Here is a 20,620-nt window from a genome sequence, read left to right on the forward strand (position 1 = left end):
AAAATGCATTCCAACTCTGTGGGATGTCTCAGAGCTTTTCAATGTCTGAATTTCTTTCTACTTGTCTCTACTAAGTACTGTAATCTGCAAGAGTAGATTGTAAACAGGCTACTTTGGCAAAGAGTGAGAGGGGGAAATGGTCAATTTGAAGAAACAGCCCCTCTTATAATGAAGAAAAAACAATATCTCCTCCTCATGCAGAATCTAAATGAACCACTAAGTGAGCTGGCTGCCTAGCCCAGAGGGATACTGGATATGTTTACCCATTGAAAGGAGAAAGGAATAGAAGATTTGCTTTTAGTGCCTGAATTTTGCCTCCTTTACCCTAACTTCTCAGGAACCATGGAAACAAATACACAAGGCCTAGATGGTGTTTTCCTGGTAGTCCTTTGTTACCTAACTGTGCACTGCCTAGAATCCCATGGGGAGAATGAAATAAAAAGTGGAAAAGGAAAGAAGCACGGGTGCAAGTGGAATGCCTTGTCTCTGGAGGACAGAGTGGGGCTGGTGTGTGATATATCAAGCACTGGGGCAATGCACAATGTCATACAGCACCACTGGCCTTTCTCTGTGCCTACTGTGTTACCCACACACCAACCATCACACTGTCCGGAAGGTATCTCTTGACTTATCAGCATTCTTGGTTAGTAGGTTTGCTAGTCACCCAACTGCTGGAAGATTTCATTTTTAAAGATCACTAAGGAGCTATTACACAATGCATAACCAGTTAGACAAAACTATAAAGACTCAGAACCCAGGAAAGAACCCCGTGCTGGTTATATGGTTGTAAATACACAAACTATTAAACCAAAAGAACTCAGGTAATGCCGGGGCATGTTTCCTCAGTCAACTAATCACTGATGAGCTGTAATACTAAAGTATATAAGAGGATAACCAAAAATGTTTTTCCAGGACAGGAAAGCTGAGATGGGAGTGAGAGGAAAGAAGAGTACAATTAGCCAGAGCCATGAAAAGTCTATGACTACCACAGTGACAGTCTTATTAGCTATAGTGATGGTCGGGAAACTTGGAGACATTTTTCAGGGGCTTAAGTTCTGCCTGTTGTAGAAAGGCAGAGATAGAAGGGAAAGGCCATTTTTTTCCATTCTGCTATTTTTAAAAAGGAAAGGAGACCTTAATAAAAGGGGAAAAAAGACAAACAACAATAACAAAAACACATGTATGACAGCTAGATTGTAAGAAACCCAGGAACTGAACATTGAACAGATAATGTGTACAAGCCCCCCTGTTCCCATCTCTCTGTTCTCTCCCATTCTTTTACTTCTCTCCCACATGGTCTTCCTACCTCCCATCTCCCCCACCTCTTTCATCTAGCGCTCCTTATTTTCCCAGCTTTTATCCCCAAATCAGATTGAACGATATGGCGCCCCAAGTCAGGATCCTTCCAGCTCTCTGACAACTTGCTCATCTTTCCATACTGCTTTCCCCTGCTCTACCATTGATGCCCCATGCCTTCATTTCTCAACTTCCGCTCAAACCTGCTCTCTACCTTCTTGCCTTAAAGACTGGGCTTTGAAGCTGGGGTGGTGGTGCACACCTGTAATACCAGCACTCAGGAGGCTGAGGCAGGAGGATCATTGCAAGTTCAAGACCAGCCTGAACTGCAAAGTGAAACCCTGTCTCAAAAAAGACCAAAAAAAAAAAAAAAAGACGACGAGGACTAGGCTTCACTATTCCCACCATCATTTCCATCACTATTATTCAAAATCTTGCTTATCTTTCAAATCCAAGTAAGTGGAATCAGTTCTGCAAGCCTTGTAAGGTGTTTCCAGAAGAACCTGGACACTTGCACACTGTGTGTATTGTGCATGTATGTGTTGGAGCATGTGTGTGTCCCCACTACTCTGTATAATAAGTAAAACAAGTAACTGTGCTTAGACCACTGAGCTAATTCCTCCATCCAATATACTGTAAGCCTCTTCTTAACTTTCGCAGACTGTCTACACTAATATTTTATCTACGATAAATGCCCAGCCAATACAGTATACTTCTGTTTAATTTCACCCATCAACTCACACACACACATACAATACAAAAGGGCATGTGGTAGATTTTTAATTTCTTCTATAATTTAAAGGTGAAAATAAACACATCTAGCCCTGAGAGGATAATAAAATAGCAATAATAGACTCTGAACAAAGATCTGGCTGATTGACAATGTGACCATCCAATTACATCAAATTAGGCTCTGTAAATAATCAGTAGTTTAAAAATTCTGAGGAAAAATTATGGGTGAATTAAGCAAACAGCTCCTACGCTAAGGATTTTGGGTCTTTGGCTATTTTTACAAAGACAAAGTATCGAACTATTATCCAGTTAATGCAACCAGATGAAGCTGCCAGTGAGGAGAAAGCCAGGGAAGCAGACTGAATGATGCTGAGCCTCTCAACGCCCCTGTGCTATGAGGTCTGACACTGGGCCTCACTTTGCTGCCTCGGTGTCCACAGCCACAACCCTGGCAAATAATCAAGCCCTACTGGGCTCCAGGACTGTGGCTCAGTCTGTTCTATGACTAAAGCCATTGAGTATTATGATGAACACAAAAAACTAGAGGCTATCTATTGGAAGGATGTGAAGCTGGCACCCATGTCTGTCTTTGCGTCCTGGAACGTCCCAAGGCAAAATTGTTATAACTGTAGATCTAATTCCATAGACAGAGGAGACATCTGAGAGCAGCTTGCCCTGATGGTAAGACACAGAGTAAATATGGTCCATGAGAATCTACCTTGCTCTAAAATTTCTTAATAGGACTCAAGTAGAAAATCCATTCACTCTTCTTCATAAATTCTGCCTTCCTTGCCCTTCTGGCACACACACAGACACACCCCTTTTTCATATATCAAATACTTGCTGAGAACTGTTGAGGTGATCGGAAGGCAGTGTAAACCAACCAGGAGCAGCCCCCTTCCTGGCCTCTCTTGCACTGTAACTCTGATGGCCATGGAACACTCAGCTCACCATGCAGTCACCCTATGAGGGCAACATGGGCACCCACCAAGTCAGTTCCTTCCTTTTAACAAAACCATTTGGTGGAAGATTCACAGGCTCTGATGTTGTCTCCATGTCCCTCCTTCCCTTCTTGCTTTGGTATCAACTTCTTATTTGCTAGACCCTGGGCTCAGTTGTTCCACATATCATCTCATGTACTCTTCACCATACACCTGCTGAGTAGATCCATTCCTGTTTAAAGATCTGTTAACTGAGCTTTAGAGAGATAAGTCTCAGTCCAAGGTAGTACAGCTCCAGGTGGATAAGAACTCAGTTCTTAATGACCATGCTAAGTGATCGCTCCAGCACTTTTCGTGAAGCATTTGAGAATGCAGTTAATTTTACTGAAAGGGAACCTACAGCTTTCATAGACATTTTATGTGCACTGATCTTTGTAAAGAGCCATTCACCTATGATGCTTTTATGAATATTACAACCACTTGTATAGATTATTCTCAACTTTTGGGGGCTAAGGGACCTATTTGAGAATCTTGAGTGAAACCCCATGAATCCCAGGTTCAATATCCCTAACATTACACACTTTTCTGAGGCAGAAACACTCCCTTTCCATCCCATCCCTGTGGCCATGCATATAGGAGAGGTGACTGTGTGCTGACCGGGTGGTGATGCAGTCCCAGGGTTTTGCAAAGGTGGGATTGGCCCCTAAAGGCCAACCACTATGTATGCCCTACTTCCCAGAGGAAGGGGGGGAACCTAGGGCCATCTATCATTTCTCCAGTTTATCTCAGATTCTGTTTTCCAACAGAACAGATTGACTTCCTGGCACTCATTGCAAAATCTCATGAGTTTGTAAGAAGAAAAAAGAAAAACACTTCCTAGTCACATGCACAGCTTTAATACCAGGAAAGTGATGACAATGAGACAAAAAGCACTAAATCAATTCAGTCTCCCCTTCACTCTAATATTGGCATAGACAAACGGGTCCATGTGGAAGGCTATGGGACTATTCTCTTTGCAGACTTCTTTGTTCTGAATGATGGAGAACACAAGAAATACACCATGGTAATAGCAAGGATAATGACCCAATGGGGCACTGAATTTGAAGAGTGCTTTATGTCTTTTCAAAGCATGTTCACATACATTATTTTAATCAACCCATAGAACAGCTTCCCAGTTTACAGCTGAGAATGAAGAAACCATTAAAAAAACTTGTCCAAACTCATACAGCTAGGTAGTGGGGTGCCTGGGGCTAGAATCAGATGACATGGTTGGTCTAGTATTCCCAACAGGTCACTCAATAGTGCTCTGTCTTCTCTGTCCTACTGTCACTCTCTGAATTCTTCCCACTTTCCACATTTTAGTTGCGTGTCAGTTAGCAATGCTATCTAACTAGATACAGATTTCAAAAGAAGAAAAACACAAGTTCTTCTTTGACAAGTACACATTAATATAAAAATAAATGTGGCACTCTTCTTTATTGCTTCTTTATGGGTGTCTTTCCCAGATGTAAAGGCCCTGTTGGAGACCAGTCCACTGGCCTTTCACTTCTACATAAACATAATTATCCTTAGTAATAGCAGAACCTTCACAGCAGGAAATTATTTGCCAAATATTTCTCACTGTCTCACAGCTTGGCCTGTCAATCTTTCTCAGATGTAAGACATCTGGGCTGGTGCAACAAAACACAGCAAATTCAGAGATGTTTCCCAGATGTGGAATAGGACAGCTGTCCTCAGGAGTCAGTCACAGGGCCAGTTCTGGGCATTCAAATTTCCCAAGACCCTTTTCCAACTGCATCTCACTATAGCTTTTATACGACTGAAAGAGTGTCCAAGAGGTTGACCAGATAGCTGCATAAAATGCCACAATGGTAGCTGTGGAGAAGTAGCAATGGCCCCATGCTATGTAATCATGTGATGGTTTTCAAGACCCCACAAGCGGAAAGTGGGGTAGGATCCACTTTCAGATGTTCTTGGTCAGGTGAAGGACCTCACAGGCAGGGTGTCATCCTCAAGGTGGGGCTCATTCTTCTCTTGTCCAGTGTAGTATCTAGGCACACCACTGAGCCCTTGACTTCAGAAAAACAGCAGAAATCCTGTTCACACCACTTCTGTCTTGTGAAGAGTCACTGGCCCCAAATGTTTATTTGGGGAGGTGACTGGGAAAAAAGCTCGTTCTGCGCCAGGCTTAGAAAAGTCTGGGAAAATACTCTGTAGTCGTGCAAATTTCTAAAAAAGTGAAATGAAAGAGACAAGTTGAGACGTGAATAACTGAGTAGAGGCAGCAGTGATCACCCTTCTTTAGGAGTTCATGGAGCAACTCATTTGGGAAGCCCGAGTTATACAGCTCACTTCTCTCATTCTATAAAATACTTGTGCCATTTCCCTTGCCAATCCCCTTTGGCCAGGAGATTCACTGATTAAGGATTGTAGTCATTTCAGACTCCTAGATCTGTATGCAAAACTGACACCTGTAGAAGCAGGCATTTTCCAACAAGAGGCTAATAACACCACTCATGCTTTAGAATCTACCGTCTGGAAAAGAGGACAGATCCATCCCTGGGTGTCTGGACTTGCTCCCTCACCCACAGGGAGGGCCAGGCCTCTGACCTGGGCTAGTGGAAGGTTGCATTGTGAGCTCACCACTATCACTACATGGCCTCCTGGTTTTCAGTGGGATCTTTTGGCATTTCTCAAACTTACTTCACCTGTTTGTCTTCATTTGCTTTTCACAAGTGTGGACAAAAAAAACACCAAGCTGGAACCATCTTGGGGAGCTTCCTATCATGGTCTTTCCAGCGTGGCGGCCTCAGTGAGTTCAGGGGTTAGAGAATCATCGCTTTCCCCATTATTAAATCATTCACATTAATACAAAACATACATGGCATTGGTGGTGCCAGGTGATCTCTTCATGGTAATAGACGCTTTCAACAGATACTTACGCAAGTGAAAATGATGAGTGTTAAGTAGAAAATGACCAGAGAGAAGAGCAGGACAATCTCAGCTCTGTATTTCTTGAAAGTTGTTTCGTTAGGTTCTTTAAAGCATCCTTTAAAGAAAAGCAATATATGAAACCATTTTAATGGATTTTTCTACCATAATACAAGGCTGCTTCTAGCCCAACCCACGGTCACCCACACTTCCCCTCATGTTCACGCACCAAGAAGGACCGCAGCCACGGTCATGTTGTTCTGTCCCTGGTGTGTGCCATGGCAAATGCACGCACTGTGTCCCCAGTCTTCAGACCAGCTCTGAGTTCCCACGTTACAGAGACAGCAGCTGAGGCTCAGAGTGGCCAAGGACTGAGACACGTGACAGGAACAGGCATTCATCCAGAAGTCAGGCCTTCCTGGCTTTTGTCTGCACCTCTGATGACCCACCATTTGTCTATTCCTCGGTTACCTTACCTTCTTCTGGTCAGATACACTGCTATGTGTCCTCCCTTAGGGGGGCCTCATAACTATGAAATAAGATGGGAACTGCCTTTCTACTGCCAAAGAAAGTCAACCTATTTGGGAAGAACCTGAGCTTTTCCATGACCTCAAGGCTCAGCGTCCCCAAGGACATTGAGGGCTGAGGTTGCAGCACTGGAGGGTGACCTAGGGGACACCATGTGTACTACGCAGCAAGTTTGGCATGGGCTGTGGTATGATTGCTCAGGGAATCTGTTTATGGCCCAAGCAACAGGTGGTGGGCAGATGACCCGAGGGAGCTCCTCCCCTGGGGCCTGCGGGTTTGAAACTGGACCCCAAACTACATGCAATAGTCCAGGGATGGCTTCTCACCTGGGTCTGTACTTCAATTAAAAGGGACAACAGCCACTGCCACAAGGAAGCCTAACACTGACTGAGCACCCAGTCTACTGGAGCTGCCCTCAGCATTTTAATGCAGTGGCTTGTTTAACCTTAGGGAGAAGCCCAGGTGGTAGATGTTATTGTCCCTATTTAGCGATGATACAGCCTAGGCTTAGGGTAGCTCAGTGATGCGCCCAAGGTCACATGCGGATGAGCAGCAGAGTCAGCATGTGATCCAGAACTAAGTGATTCCCAACCGGCTTCAGAAGAGGAAAGGGAGAGAAAACTCAGCTATGCTCTGATCACTTCTCTCCACTCTCCACAGGGCTTGCTGCCTCTTTCTCTGCCAGGCAGCTCTCATTCCCTTCCAGGTGACTGATATTCACTGAGGGCCTACTGTGTGCTAGGGTAAGCAGAGAACAAAACAGTTCTTACTTTCTTAGAATAGGTAGACAGTGAGCAAATCTTTGTATAGTATGTCAGGTGTAAAAATGTCATAAGGACACACACAAAAAAGATACAGGGCTAGAGATGAGAGGGCATAGTAAGGGTATATGTGTGTGTGTGTGTGTGTGTGTGTGTGTGTGTGTTACATGGCAATTGAGTTCTTGTGAGTTTCAGAATATTATCTTACCTCTGACTGCTCTCAAATAACTGATATGAAGAGAAAGTAGCTATTGTGCGAAACTAGGGGCTCTAGGACAACATGTTTGTCATTTCCGGCCTTAACCCTTAACAAGTGTTGGGCAAAAGTCAACGCATAGTTTAGACCACATAAAGAAAAAGTGATGACTTTCTTGCAGTGGAATTCAGCTGTCAGCACAGATGTGATCCTAAGCTGCAAAGTTAGTCTCCAAAAGAGAAGATCGATTTCAAGACCTACAGAAAGTGCATATGCATTTCGCAAGAAGAAAACAAGTGGAGCAGGTCACCTCACCTGTCACTTTCAGAGTCACCACGCCACTGAGGTTTCTCTGCCCTCCTAGCTCCTGCAGAGTGCATCTGTATGTCCCCGAGCTGCAGCTGGTAGTGTTTTCGATCTTCAGAGAATAGGGCTTTTCCTCAGGGGCCTTGGAAGAGCCATTTTGCCCGGGCTGATGATAGCTCTGTCCCCTGAGGTGCGCGTCTTCCTGGGGCGACTCCAGTCTCTCCTCGCCACCCTCTGTGAGCTACGGAGAAGCAATCAGTGCATTGTGTTGATACCAAGGTTTTGCATCTTGTTTTCAAAAAGCTCATCCAAAATTCATGTTTCTAAAATAGGAAATGGTGTTTGTTTTCGGTTTGTATGTGTGAACTCCAAGGGAGAAAAAGAGAATCTATAAAAATGCTTTTAAGTCTATATTTTCTTTGGAATAAGATCAGGACTGCATTTTATGATTCTAGTACCAGTATCCTAACTTCCAACCCACAGGAGGTAGAGAGTGACGGGTTCTTAATTTTGGACCCCAGCGTTTTATTTGAAAAAACTCCTAAGTCTGTTAAGATCATTGCCAGACAACTCAACTGCAGACAGAAATGCGGCTGAGCAAGGCTTCCTGTGAACTGTCGCCTTGTTCCTCAAAGGCTGCACATGTGCATGGCGATGCTCCACGTCGTGGGATGTGCCACACGTTTTCTCTCTGCTAAGGCAGGAGGAGCGCTGAGGAGCATGCTATGTGGAGGTGTCTCCAGTCAGCTCATCAGGCGGTCCTAGCCAGCAACACGTAGGAAGACAGTCACAGTCACATCTCTGTGCCCAGGTAGACAAACTACCTTTGGGACTCAAGCGGTGGAGTGTTTCCACCATCTCCTACTTTGAAGATGTGGCGCACACCATATTCACCAGCAATTTTTGTGTCCCTGATGGCACCTGGCAACTGTCAGTCTCCTGTTTGGGAGCACTCTGCAGCTCTTATCTGACTTTTAGAAGGGATTCAGGGGAGGGGAACAGACAACCAAGGGTTTCTGGGGACACCTTCTGAAAGAAAACATACACACAGATGCATGTGAGCAACACACACATGCACACGCACAACACGCACATGAGTCATTTCTACTTCACATGCTAAGTTAGGGACTGCACCACAAGGTCACACAAAGCTCAAGTCCCACAGCCTTTCCTGTGCTCTCAGGCGGTAGAGTGAGCTACAGAGACATCTGGTGGCAGATTTATCACTCACTCTGCAGCGACTGAGAAGAAAGGCTCTTCCCAGGCAGTCTCTCCTTATAAAGTCCAATTACTGAGGTTCCTGCTTGTGCTTAAAAGCTTTCCTAAACACCATAGTCCAGAATCTACAGGAGGAAGCTAAGAAGCTGGGGCCTGTGGTATTCAAGACAAAGCAGAAAAGCAGAAATGGCTATGGAACCTTGGAAAGAACGAAAGACATCCAAAGGATTCCAGAACACATTGAATTTAGCACATTCTTTTTTTCCTTTCCAAGCTTCATGAAACCACAGACTGTGGGCTCTGCACTGCTTTCACCTCCATGGCCCAGCAGAGGTGCTTCCTCCTACCAGCAAGAGCTTTGGATGACCACACAGAGCACCAACCAGGGCCAGAGTTGCTCCTAAGGCCAGTGTGAGCTGATTAAGCCACCCCAATCCCTGCACTCTCTACACTTCGCCCTTCTAGATTTACCTCCAAATGCAAATGGCTCCAACAACCATCTGGAGTGAATCAGCCTCTAGTTTTCTCCCAGGGAGCTTCTCCCATCCAGTTCCCTGGAAAGTAAGGATCAAAACTTCCAAAGGTCCCTGGAAGCACCTATTCACATAAAGATGGCCCCATTACCCAGCTAGCTCAGGCAAGGAGGTGCTGGTGATGACAAACAGTGAGCAACAGCCTTCTACCTGTTTGCAGAGGGGAATTCATCTTAACAACCAGCAGCTACAACAACAAACAGATAGATGTGTTTGATGGTCAGATTTCTACCCAGCCCTTGACAAAAATTCCAGCCTCTGGTTATTTTTAAATGGCAACACAAAGGTAAGATGAAACAGAAAGAAAAACTAAAGGGAATTGTAAAGAAAATGCAAATGAAACCTCCTGCAGAATTCTGATTTGCTGAATCAGTGCAGCCATCGGTGGGGTCAGGGCAAAACAACTCAGCTTTCCTAAGGTCAACTCCCAAAGACCCTCTCTTCTGAGGGAAGCAGAGAACTGGAGCTCTAGCCTGAGAACTCCAGCCACCCTAATGAACAGCACTTTTTGCCCTGTAACTTGACCACAATAACATCCCCTCTTACTGAAGGAGATATATTCCAAGGCTCCCAGTGGTTATTTGGAGCCTTGGGTAATACCAAGCCGGATATATAATTTTCCTGTATGTACATATAAACAGTGCTAAACTTTAATTTACAAATTAAGCCCTTACTTTTTTCATGTCTTCCCCTCATAAAACTTTTTTCATGTCTTCCCCTCATAAATGTATGCCTTTTCCATCTTGTATGAGGTATAGAGTAAAAGTCACATGAGATGTATTTTTCTGTTTCATAATTTCAGGGATAGGAGATTAGTTTTAATTATAGGTTTTAGCAATTTCAGCGCAAGATTTTGTTTCTTTCTTTATTAAGTGGAGAACTTTTACCTTTTCACTTATGGCTTCTCTTGGCTTATGTGAATTGCCAGCATCCCTATTCTCACACTTTGGGGTCATTTTATGCAGTAAAATATGGGTTACTTGAACACAAGCCCTGTGATACCATAATAGTGGATCTGATAATGAAAAGAGTCATTAAGTGATTAACAGGTGGGTAGCATATACAACGTGGACATTCAGAACAAAGGGATGGTTTACATCTAATGTGGACAACATGTGAGATTTCATCTTCCTATTCAGAACAGAAAATAATTTAAAACTCATGAATTGCTTATTTATGGAATTTTCCATTTAATATTTTCAGATCATGGTTGATCATGGACAACTGAAACAAAGGAGAACAAAATCATGGATAAAGTGGGACTACTAAACAGGAGAAAGATCTTCAGAGACACAATGTGCCTGGGAATATTTCATGGCTTTCCCTCCAGTTTTAATTTCTAGGTATAGATGCGATGTTCATTTCCCTTTCATTTTGGCATTTTAAGGTATACTTTCCCATGTCACTCTACCTGAGAAATATGGAATGTACCCATGGCTATAGAAGTAGTAGTGGTTTTTATGTTAATGTTTTGGGTTCAAAATGGGGTCAGGGTACTAACAAGGTCAATGAACTTTTAATGCCAAAGTTCAAATCATTCTCAACATACGTGCCAAAGACACATTGTCCTGCCTCATCAGATAAGTTAGGTATGGAAGATTTAGCACCAAGGACCAAAGAAGAAATTTCAGCAGAAGAACACAGTGACAGCTAATGGGCCATCTTCAACTTTGTTTTGTTTCATGAGTTCTTATAAACGTTGGAGCTGGCTCAAAACCAACCACTGGCAAGAAAGGCTCTTTAAACATTCCAAATCTAAAAGGGTTTCATTGCTTCTCTGCAAAAGCACTGAGGAAATAGTAATTTATAACAAAAGGCACCCTCAGAATCATTCACAGCCAAGCGTAATTGAAGGAACTCTTTAATACACTCTTCACAATGCTAATATTGTCACACAGCGTTTTAATACACAACATAATTTGGGCAAATTAATTCCTCAAAACACTCATCCCAATACTGTTTTAAAAATCCACACTCTGTGCATTAACTTTCATGAGCTGATAACTTTGTTTTTTGAAGGAATTAGAAAGGAGCAAAATATGAGATTATCTCATTTTCAGAAAGCCTCCAGACTTTAACTTGTGTCAAGGCCTCCAATTTAACCAAATAAATGAAATACCATATCCTTTCTCTGAATTAGAGATTTGACCTAAAGGAAACCACAAGCCCTAAATTAAAATAAACTCTTTAATTTGCTGAATATTGCATGAAGCAAACACAAGGACTATACTAATTTTAAGGGCACGTGAGTTAAGCAGATTTTGTTGTTGTTGTCAATGATCAACAAATTTGAACTAGAAAATAAAATGAATAAATATATAGAGAGAGCTGGAACTGAACCAATGTTTCAATCAAGAACGCTAATGTAGCAAGTGCTTTTCAAAAGTTTACATAATTTTTTTCAACTATGTGCCAATCTCCTAATTACCGTATTTAAGTATAAGCAAAGAAAAGGTTTTGATCATAAACTTGAAATCTAACTTTATGATACATTTGATCTGTTTAAAAAAATGATAAAAGCTTAACTAAAAGAAAAGGAGATTTCTTTTGAAGGGGAAAAATGTGTGCATATACATATGCATATAAACATTTCATCTAAAAATTGGATAAAAACGTATTTAAAGGGAGAGACTGTAAGTATTCCGAGGTGGCATTAAATTAATCTGATGTATTCCAACCACATTGGAACAGCTTTTTTTTATTGCATCTCTTGTGCACTAACATTCATGTACCTTGGTTTCTAACTCAATTAAAGTGCCAATATAATCCCCATTCATCATAAAAACAGCTCTTTATAACGTGCAAAATAGTTTGGCTCGGAGGTTGATGTCACAATGAGGGTAGAATGTATGAGCATTAACATCGTTTTTTTCTAAGTGTAGTTTTATTAGAAAAATGATTTTCCACTTTGAAATTTACTGAGTCTAACAGACAGAGTTGGATTTATGGCTGTTACCAAGAATTACGAGTAAAGCAGAGGGAGCATAATGAAGAGCCCAGACTCTGGAGCTGGCCAGAGCTGAAACCAAACCCTAGCCCTACCAAGGCTCCTGCTGCTCTTGGCCAGCTGGCTGCGCAGCTCCCAGACTGGCTTGTTCCACTGGGACCTGAGGGGACTGTGTCTCACCAAGTTGGTGTGAAGATATTTTCAGTGATGTATGCAGACCCTAACTATAATACCAATCCCATGGAAAGCCCTATACATGTTACTATTCTTTTTTTTTAATAGTCAAGCTTTTATTCAATATGTTAAACAGTCCCTTGCCCATAGGAAGTACTCAAAAGTGTGTTCTGGTGAATGAGTGGATTTTAGAAATAATGGAAAAATTACAAGAGCCTTGGCTTTGGAATCAAAAAGCTAAAGTCAAGTCTCATATTCTCCATCTGGTAGCTAGATCATCTTCAGGAAATCTCCTCACCTCTGCATTTTAGTCTCTTGTCTGGAAGGGGATTAATATAAGAATCAAATGAGAACACACATGAAAGTTCCATAAAGATGGTAGAGCTCTGAGTTCACATTCTTGCAGAGATCCCCACTTGGTTGAAGAGGAGGCACGATGCATCCCTGGCCCGACATCCCACAATCATAGAGACTGATTCTGATGGGCACACAACCCAGCAAAAGCCACTTGAGAATAATCAGACATTTGCAGATATGTTAGTTGAGAAGCATGCCTTTTTCCTTTGCATTTGTGTGTTGGAAAGATATACAAATCTGTATCTCTCACTGCCCTGGGGAAGCTGGCAAGGAGACCAACATAAAGGAAGAAATTGCTGAAAGATGGGAAATCACCGAGCCCTGGGGACATTTAGCTACCTCCAAGTCTAGTGGCATTTGCCTGTTAGAAGCACAACCAACTGAGGGGCTTAACACGCAAACAGAAGCATTTGGCAAAATTTTGTTTTCATTTGTGAATTCTGCATCAGGCGACAAATACAATCATGTCCATCTTTCCTGCATGAACATGAACATGGCCATTTTCCCCAGAATCGTGGAACAAATTAAGTTTGTGAACTAAGGTACCACTGAACTAGGGGTTAGGACCTCAAAATAGGTTGGGAGTAACACAATTCAACCACAACACCAGCCATCACTGAAATGGACTATATTTTGATCTTTCAACATTTTTCCAATATAATTACACATCAACCTATATATTAAGATTGATTTGATTAGACCTCGCATCCTTCATAATTCCAACAGTCCTAATGCTAGGGCTAGCCTGCACTGCTGCAAAAATACGTGTGCACACAGGGAAATGTCTCCAGGTGGCCCCAGCCTCTAGGCCAGTCCTACTTTGAGCCCTGTACACACAAGCTTCCCACCCTCAGGAAATGAGACCCCACCACAAAGTCTGGTCCAAAGTGATAATGAATTATCTGTGGCAACTAGCATCCTTCTTTCCCTAAAGATCTTCCCTATCTGCACCCGTATTTCCAGACAGTTACTATCTCTTCTGGGACACAGCCTCCCTTTGAAGATCATGCAGTAGACTCCTTGCTGTTCCAAGAAAATGTCAAGTGAGTTAACAAGCCTTGGGCTCCCACATCTGTACTAGTCCTTCACCGCACACACTAGAATTTTACCCAAATATACCTCCATGCAAAACAAAACAAGAAAAGAAGAGCATGTTTAGGGGTGCGCAGGAACCTCTGAGAAGCATTTTGTCCCATCTCCCTTTGGAGGGAAGAAGGCAGCTCAGAGTCAAATAGGGCTATTGTTATAAAATTTTGGGTAACTGCAGAAGTAGCCAGGAAGGGACTATGGAAACAGTTTTCGATGGAAGAACCGTTTTTTAAGTAATGAATCTGCCTTTAGTCCTGCCCTGTGTAAAATCTTCCTGTGCGTCACTGAGATCTGCTGCATACTTCCCCTTTTTCATGTCAAAAATAACTAAGAAAATCCAGTGCTCATGTGATCCAGGTTCCTCCTATATTCATGGAAAATACTTGGGGATTTCTGTTTGTTTATTTTTCTGTTTAACTTTCAGCTGTGTTCTTCCTACCACCTTTCAAGCTGAAGGTTTTTACCTATTTTACTCTAGTCCATCATTAGTCAAAACCTCAATGATCCACCATGATCACCCTGTGGAGACTTCTTTCACCACCTCTGAGGAAGCAGCATCCTTCCTGGTACATACCCCTATAGAACCAACCATATGCCCAAGCCTGGGGACCAAGAAATCCAAAAACACAAGCAAACTCCCAAAGATGTGTCCAAGCCTTCAGTGAGTTAACCTGATAAGAAATCCACTGCAGTAAAAGAATGAAGCCTCTTCTGAGACTCACCTTCTAGACTGGATTATATTCTGCCCATTATCATGAGAACTATGCTTTTCTATAGGTATATTTCACATTATATCATTCTCCTTGTCAAAATCCTTCAATGCTCCTTACTGCCAAAAGGAAACAGTTCAAATCGGTCCTGGTTGACATTCAAGGTTCTTCACAATCTGTGCCCAGCCTACTTTCTGACATTTATCTTCCAGTCACCTGCTGAATCATTCTCCCTTCTAGGTCACTAGTTATCCAACCAACCCCTTCTCTCACAAAGCCTTTGTGGACTCCCAGGTCTGTGGTTTTGCTCAAGATGTTCCTATAGCAAAATTTTATGTTGATCTTTGGTGGCCAATGTCAGGCCAGGACTTGGCACACACTTGGGATGTACAAAGATTTAATAAGTATGGAAGTGGAAATGTAAGAGACAGCTGAAAACCAACTTTTCCTCTTTCATAGTTTGACCTAAGGTAGAGCCCATGAAAGTGAGTCATAGGATCAAGGAATACAGGTGCCAGCGGGGGCAACATGATTTTTCTTTTATCCTAATACATTGTTCATGTGTTGATGTGTCAATCTTTCTGTGTTTAAAGTAGAAATATTTCATTTTTCTACTAAAAACTTATTCTTAAATACACCATCAACACATGACATTCAAAAATCAGGGAAGCGTACTGATGACGTACATTGGTTCCTCCTGCACGGGTTCTTTAGGGTTTGTGGCAGAATAGATGACATATATTGGGCTATTCATAACTCCATCCCCTCTCTAGGCACTGTGCTCTCTTTGGTGCCCAAAGTCTTGGAGCTCATGATCATAAAGGCAGGAAAGACAGAAAATATAACTCCATTCCATAGGAGTTTCTCAACATACAGGAAGACAGCTTCCCTGTCAATTGAAGACAAGTGAGAGAGATGTATGGTGACATTGTAGCCTTCTGTGAGCCAAGGACCTGCTTTCCCATAGTTCCCTTAGCAATCATGTCAGAATTGGAACACTCCACAAGATGGGCCACGATCTGCCACAGCTGGAATTCTTCTACATATTAAAAAGTTCAAGTCTGACCTGTTAGCTGAAATCACTGTCTTACTTCCCCTTTCTCCCTTCCTTTGGAAATCCTCTAAACAGGGCCCTTGTCTTGTGATGCACGCCTGTCCTCGCCCCCGCAGCATCAGCCAGAGAAGACACTAGATATCCTCTTTCGTTTTGCATCACCATAAATTGTCAGGACTCCTGTAAGATGGTGCTGCTTCTCCTGGATAAATGAGCACTCCTGATTATCAGCAGATGGTGTCAACCATGCTCAAAGCATTTCATGCAGAGCCATGTTCTTCCTCCAGGACAGCTTCACTAAAGAGAGTGTGGACACAGTGACACTCAGCACAAACACAGCCCTTGATGGAGACCGCTATGAGGCAGGATTGAATTTTTTTTTTTTTTTTTTTTTTTTTTTTTTTTGAGACAGGGTCTCCCTGTGCAGTTCAGGATGGCCTTGAGCTTACTTTGTAGCCCAGGCTGGCCTCAAACTCACAACAATCCTCCTGCCTCAGCCTCCCAAGTTCTGGGATTACAGGTGTGCACTACCACACCCAGCAGCAGGATTTAATATAGACCAATTGGCTTTTCAGGTTTACTTGTGAGTGTCCAAGGCCTAGGCCCCTTTCTGGAGTTAGCCAACAGACTCATAGTAAGTGAACATCTGTGAATCACTGGTCTCAGCTGAGGCCTGTAGTGGCCAGTGAAGCCAGGGTGCCTCAAAGGACAAGATAAGGCCACAACTAAAGACAAGGACGCCTGGCTCCAACCTCAATTAACTAAAGACTGTACCTGTAGGCATCTCACTCCTGGGTGGAGACCTTCCTGGAGATAGTTCTCCTAAATTAACATGTCTTACTTGGAGAAGTCCTTGAGCCAGACTTCCAAGGTCCTTCAATAGTCCTGCTCAGAGTCCCACCTTTCTTCAGGACTCCCCTCCTTTGTTTTGATAACTAAATAAAAACAACCATCCAGAGAAGATCTTTGTCTTAGCTCCCAGAGAATCTCAAATTCTGGGACAGGGTTTTGATCCTCCTGGAGCCCTAAAATCATACCACTTGACTCTTTTATTTAAGCCTTTGGGAGACTGTGGGCCTGATCAGTTAGCAATAACTAAGGGATACTATTAACCTGTTAAGCCCCCTCGTGCATGGCCTTACTCCTGGTGGACACTCTACTGTGTTATGTCCTTTTCTCCTACATTTTAAACAAAGATCACAGCCAAAGGAGGAAGCGTGATGGCTCAAAGTCTATTTGCATATGTTCTCAAAATACTTCCCTGGAGAGCCCGATCTAGTATAACTTCAAAAGCTAAATTGAACTATGAACCTGATGGATGTTATTTACTAATTTTTCTATTTTTTTTTCTCAATCACTCATTCTTGTTCAAAAGGCACAAGGGCGGAGAGGGTGAGACGAGGGCCCTTTGGGAATCCCACTTAGACTAATGCTGTCCACTTCTGGCTTCGCCTTAGAGCTCTTGTGTGTGTCTCTGTTGAGCACCCTCAGCTTCCTCACTCTGCATCTTTGAAACGGAGAGAATGAAAAGACACTGTTCTTTCCCAGCTCATCCTAAGGTTGCAAACACTAACTGGACATCATCTGCTTGGAGTTTCTGGTAAGAGGTGAATTATGGAAAGTCATATATTTTACATGGGTCCTTTGTGAATCACAAGTCATCAGAGCCAAGTAGACACGGCAGGAAGCTCTGTGACGCCAGAAGACAGCATAATGGGATCTGAAGCTATAAGCCTTTAAAACCAGCCCTGTGATATGCACACCGCCTGTAAGAATGTGATTCAAAGGAGCAGACAGGGAAAACCCCTCCAAGGGACCTTGATTTACCTGCCCACCCTGCACCAAGCAGAGGGGGCAGGCTCCCCAAAGCCAGAGGAACAAGAGACAAGCGGGGCTGGCCATGGTGTCTGGTACAATTCCCACACTTGATGGCTACCTCTCTACTTCCCTGAAATACCTGACAAGAAAGCTGTCAGGAAAGAACAAGATGCTTAACCTTGTGTAACATGAAATATTTCAGCATTTCACCATTGGCCTTGTTTCCAGAATATTCTATCCATTTTTGTTGTACAAGCACAATCAGTGCAAAAGTATAATTATTGGGCTGGAAAATAGCAAATATCCACAGACTATGCTGAGACCTGTTCAAAAATATTTAAAGCAACAGCACAAATCACTTTGAAGGTACCTGCTTAATTAACTGGCAGAACACCACTGTGCTAACCACCAATCTCAACCACAGTTTAACTATTCTTTAATGTGGTGCTGGGGTTCGGTCCAGAGCCTTGCATGTGGTAGCTATGTGCTCTCGCCAATCTCATAGTTGGTTTCTTTAAAAATAGCCACAACATGATTTTCCAATGATCCTATTCCACAGACCAACAGAAAAATAAGGGAATGCCTAAAAGATTGCTGCCTTTTTTCTTCCAACAGTTTCGAGAGCCCTTCAGGATAAATCTTGCAAGAACTGCAACCAGCAGACAAGCCCATACGTTACAGAGTTACATCATCAGCTGACATCCACAGAGAAGCCAAAGGTTAATTGCTACGGTTTACTGAACCATTCCAAACCACCCTGTGCAAGAAGATTTAACTTGACAACTGTTTGAACTTTACAGTCTGAAATTTCATCCACTTGTTTCATGAGTACTTTTTAATTACTCCCCAGGGGATATTAATAATGTTTTCTCTCTTCTTTTTTAATTACTCTCTGGAAGGGACAGTGGTTTCATGTTTTCCTCCTTGTTTGAGATAACTACCACCATGCCTCCCTGGCCCAGGAACACTTCTATTTTCTGTACCGTAAATAATTAAGGTAGAAAACGGAGATCTCAAGATAGATTTCTAACAGCTCAGGAGCCACAGTCAGACCACTTGGTTCAGAGCTCTCTTCCAGCTACTTAATCAGTTGGGTAACAGTGGGTGGGATATTTCCCTCCTCTGGCTATTTCCTCACCTATGTACTTTGATCGGTGGCTATAAAATGGTAATGGTACCAATCTTTTGAGTCCAAATTGGAAAGATGGAAAGGGATAATATATGTAAATATTTACCTCGGAGCCTGGCATATGATGAACACTCAAATAACAGTGTTTTTATTTATTTTTTCTTTTTGGTATTCCTGGAGATTGAACCCAAGGCCTTCACCTTGAACTACAGCCCCTGCACTGCACCTCGTTTTTATTTCTTCATTTTTGACACAGAGTCTCACTAAGTTGCTAAATTGCCCAGACTGCACTTGAACTTTCACCCCTCCTGCCTCAGCCTCCCAGTGTGCTGCGATTACAGACTGTAGGCTACCTACCGTGCCTGGCTACCATGTTTTTAAAAGTGTTATTGTTTTGACTCTATGAACAATTTCGGAGCTTGGTTCCTTGATCTCCCACAGGGAACAAGGTAGAAATGAAGTGGCAATGCAAACACTTACTGGCCTAAACCACACAGTGGGCAGAGGCAGCTGCAGCATCTCCGCTGAGCAGCATCCAGAGCGGGGGTCTGGATTCACTAAGCACCTTTGCAATCAAAAGAGCAAACACGTGCGCCTGCAGAATGCACAAATGCTTTGGTGCAGTCCCTGCCTGGGGTAACTGAGAATCCAGCTAAACTGCCAGGCACATGTGCATGTTTGCGGTGGGCAGAGGAAAGTCCTGCATCTTGTGGAAAGCTACACGCATACAGGGATTTCCTGCAAGGTAAGATGGCAAATCAGAGAGTCACCGAGCCACGCTGGGATATTACATCTATGTGGTTTAAAATGGAGGTGCCCGGTGACAGTAACCACTCTTAAAGAAGGGGAGCAAAATACCAGTGCTGTCAGCCGGCAGAGCCTGGGCTTTACAACGCCACAAGCATCGCAGTCTCAGACTCTGAGAATGATCTAGTCAAAAGGAACCCTTCAAAGTGCCTCCTGCAACAATGATCTCACAGCAGGGACTGGCCACGTTCTGAGCACGCCGGGCTCCTACCTCCTCGCGGCAGGATCGCACTAGCCTGCCACAGGATGGAGATGCAGCAGATGTGCGGAGTAGGCCAAGGATGCACCAGAAAGGGGGTGACTTCTGGCAACCAAAACCTAAGGCACTTCTGACTGACCCCTTCCTCTCAAGCTGCCCCTCCCCCGCCGGTGTTCTGTGGGCATCACAGTCATAGAACACAAGAAATCGGGAGTCTGGGGACAATCCCGCTGCCCAGCGCCCTTATCCGGGCCCCTGTGGTTTTCGGTGTGGCCTGCAACCACAGGTGGCCCCTAGAATTAAGCATGCAACGTTCTCTGCCCTTCCCAAACGTCTTGATGAGACCACACATCACAGGCCATCTTTAGGGACAGGCGCAGGACAAGGCCCTTGGGGAACAAATCCTAAAGCTGCCGGGTACCTGGATGCGACCCCGGGTTGGCGAGGACAGGAGGGCGGGTCTCGAGGAGCCCGTGCCTCCAGTTCGGCTGCGGGAGACGCCCCGCCCCTCGCTCCGGCTCGATCCCGAGCTGGGAGCCCCACTGCCCCGCGTCGCCGCTTACCTTGGCCCAGGACACCTGATAGGGGACCTGTGGGTCCCAGGGAGCGGGGCAGAGCAGATCCACCGTCCCGGAGCAGGCCACCTTCACCTCTAGCGTGGCGGGCGCCAGGCTGCAGGCTGCAAGAGAGAGGAGAGAGCGTGGTGAGCGGGTGACAGACGTGGTGTCTTGGGGAGGAGGGTGACGGGCGCCCCGGGCCCTACCGCAGCTCAGGAGCAGGAGCTGGAGCACGCGCGACATGGCTGAGGTGCTGCTGCCTTGCTCGCGCCCGCGCTCTTGTACCCGCGCTCGGGGACTTCCTCGCGCCACCGGGGGATCCCCGCCCGGCCTCCCG

General features: G+C 44.0%; 1 protein-coding gene across 1 annotated transcript; it reads right to left on the reverse strand.

Annotated features, from left to right (window-relative positions):
• Nucleotides 1–3,842: 3,842 nt before the first annotated feature.
• Nucleotides 3,843–20,607, reverse strand: Cd83 (CD83 molecule). The gene is made up of 5 exons (XM_005398793.2): nucleotides 20,490–20,607; nucleotides 20,290–20,405; nucleotides 7,701–7,932; nucleotides 5,912–6,018; nucleotides 3,843–5,198 (listed from the first exon to the last, which is right to left on the reverse strand). Exons 1-5 carry the CDS (start codon nucleotides 20,524–20,526, stop codon nucleotides 5,070–5,072), a joined length of 621 nt encoding a protein of 206 aa, XP_005398850.1. The 5' UTR covers nucleotides 20,527–20,607; the 3' UTR covers nucleotides 3,843–5,069.
• Nucleotides 20,608–20,620: the final 13 nt, after the last annotated feature.

Source organism: Chinchilla lanigera, unplaced genomic scaffold (assembly GCF_000276665.1).
Source record: "Chinchilla lanigera isolate Chin_1 unplaced genomic scaffold, ChiLan1.0 scaffold00064, whole genome shotgun sequence".
NCBI lineage: Eukaryota > Metazoa > Chordata > Mammalia > Rodentia > Chinchillidae > Chinchilla > Chinchilla lanigera.

Bases quoted from the DNA above. Each gene is read 5' to 3' on its own strand.
- Cd83 (XM_005398793.2), bottom strand. From the start codon at position 20,526: ATGTCGCGCGTGCTCCAGCTCCTGCTCCTGAGCTGCG. The intron at 20,406-20,489 runs GTAGGGCCCGGG...TCTCTCTTGCAG, and splicing joins GCTCCTGCTCCTGAGCTGCG to CCTGCAGCCTGGCGCCCGCC. The intron at 7,933-20,289 runs GTAAGCGGCGAC...GCTTCTCCGTAG, and splicing joins ATCAGGTGTCCTGGGCCAAG to CTCACAGAGGGTGGCGAGGA.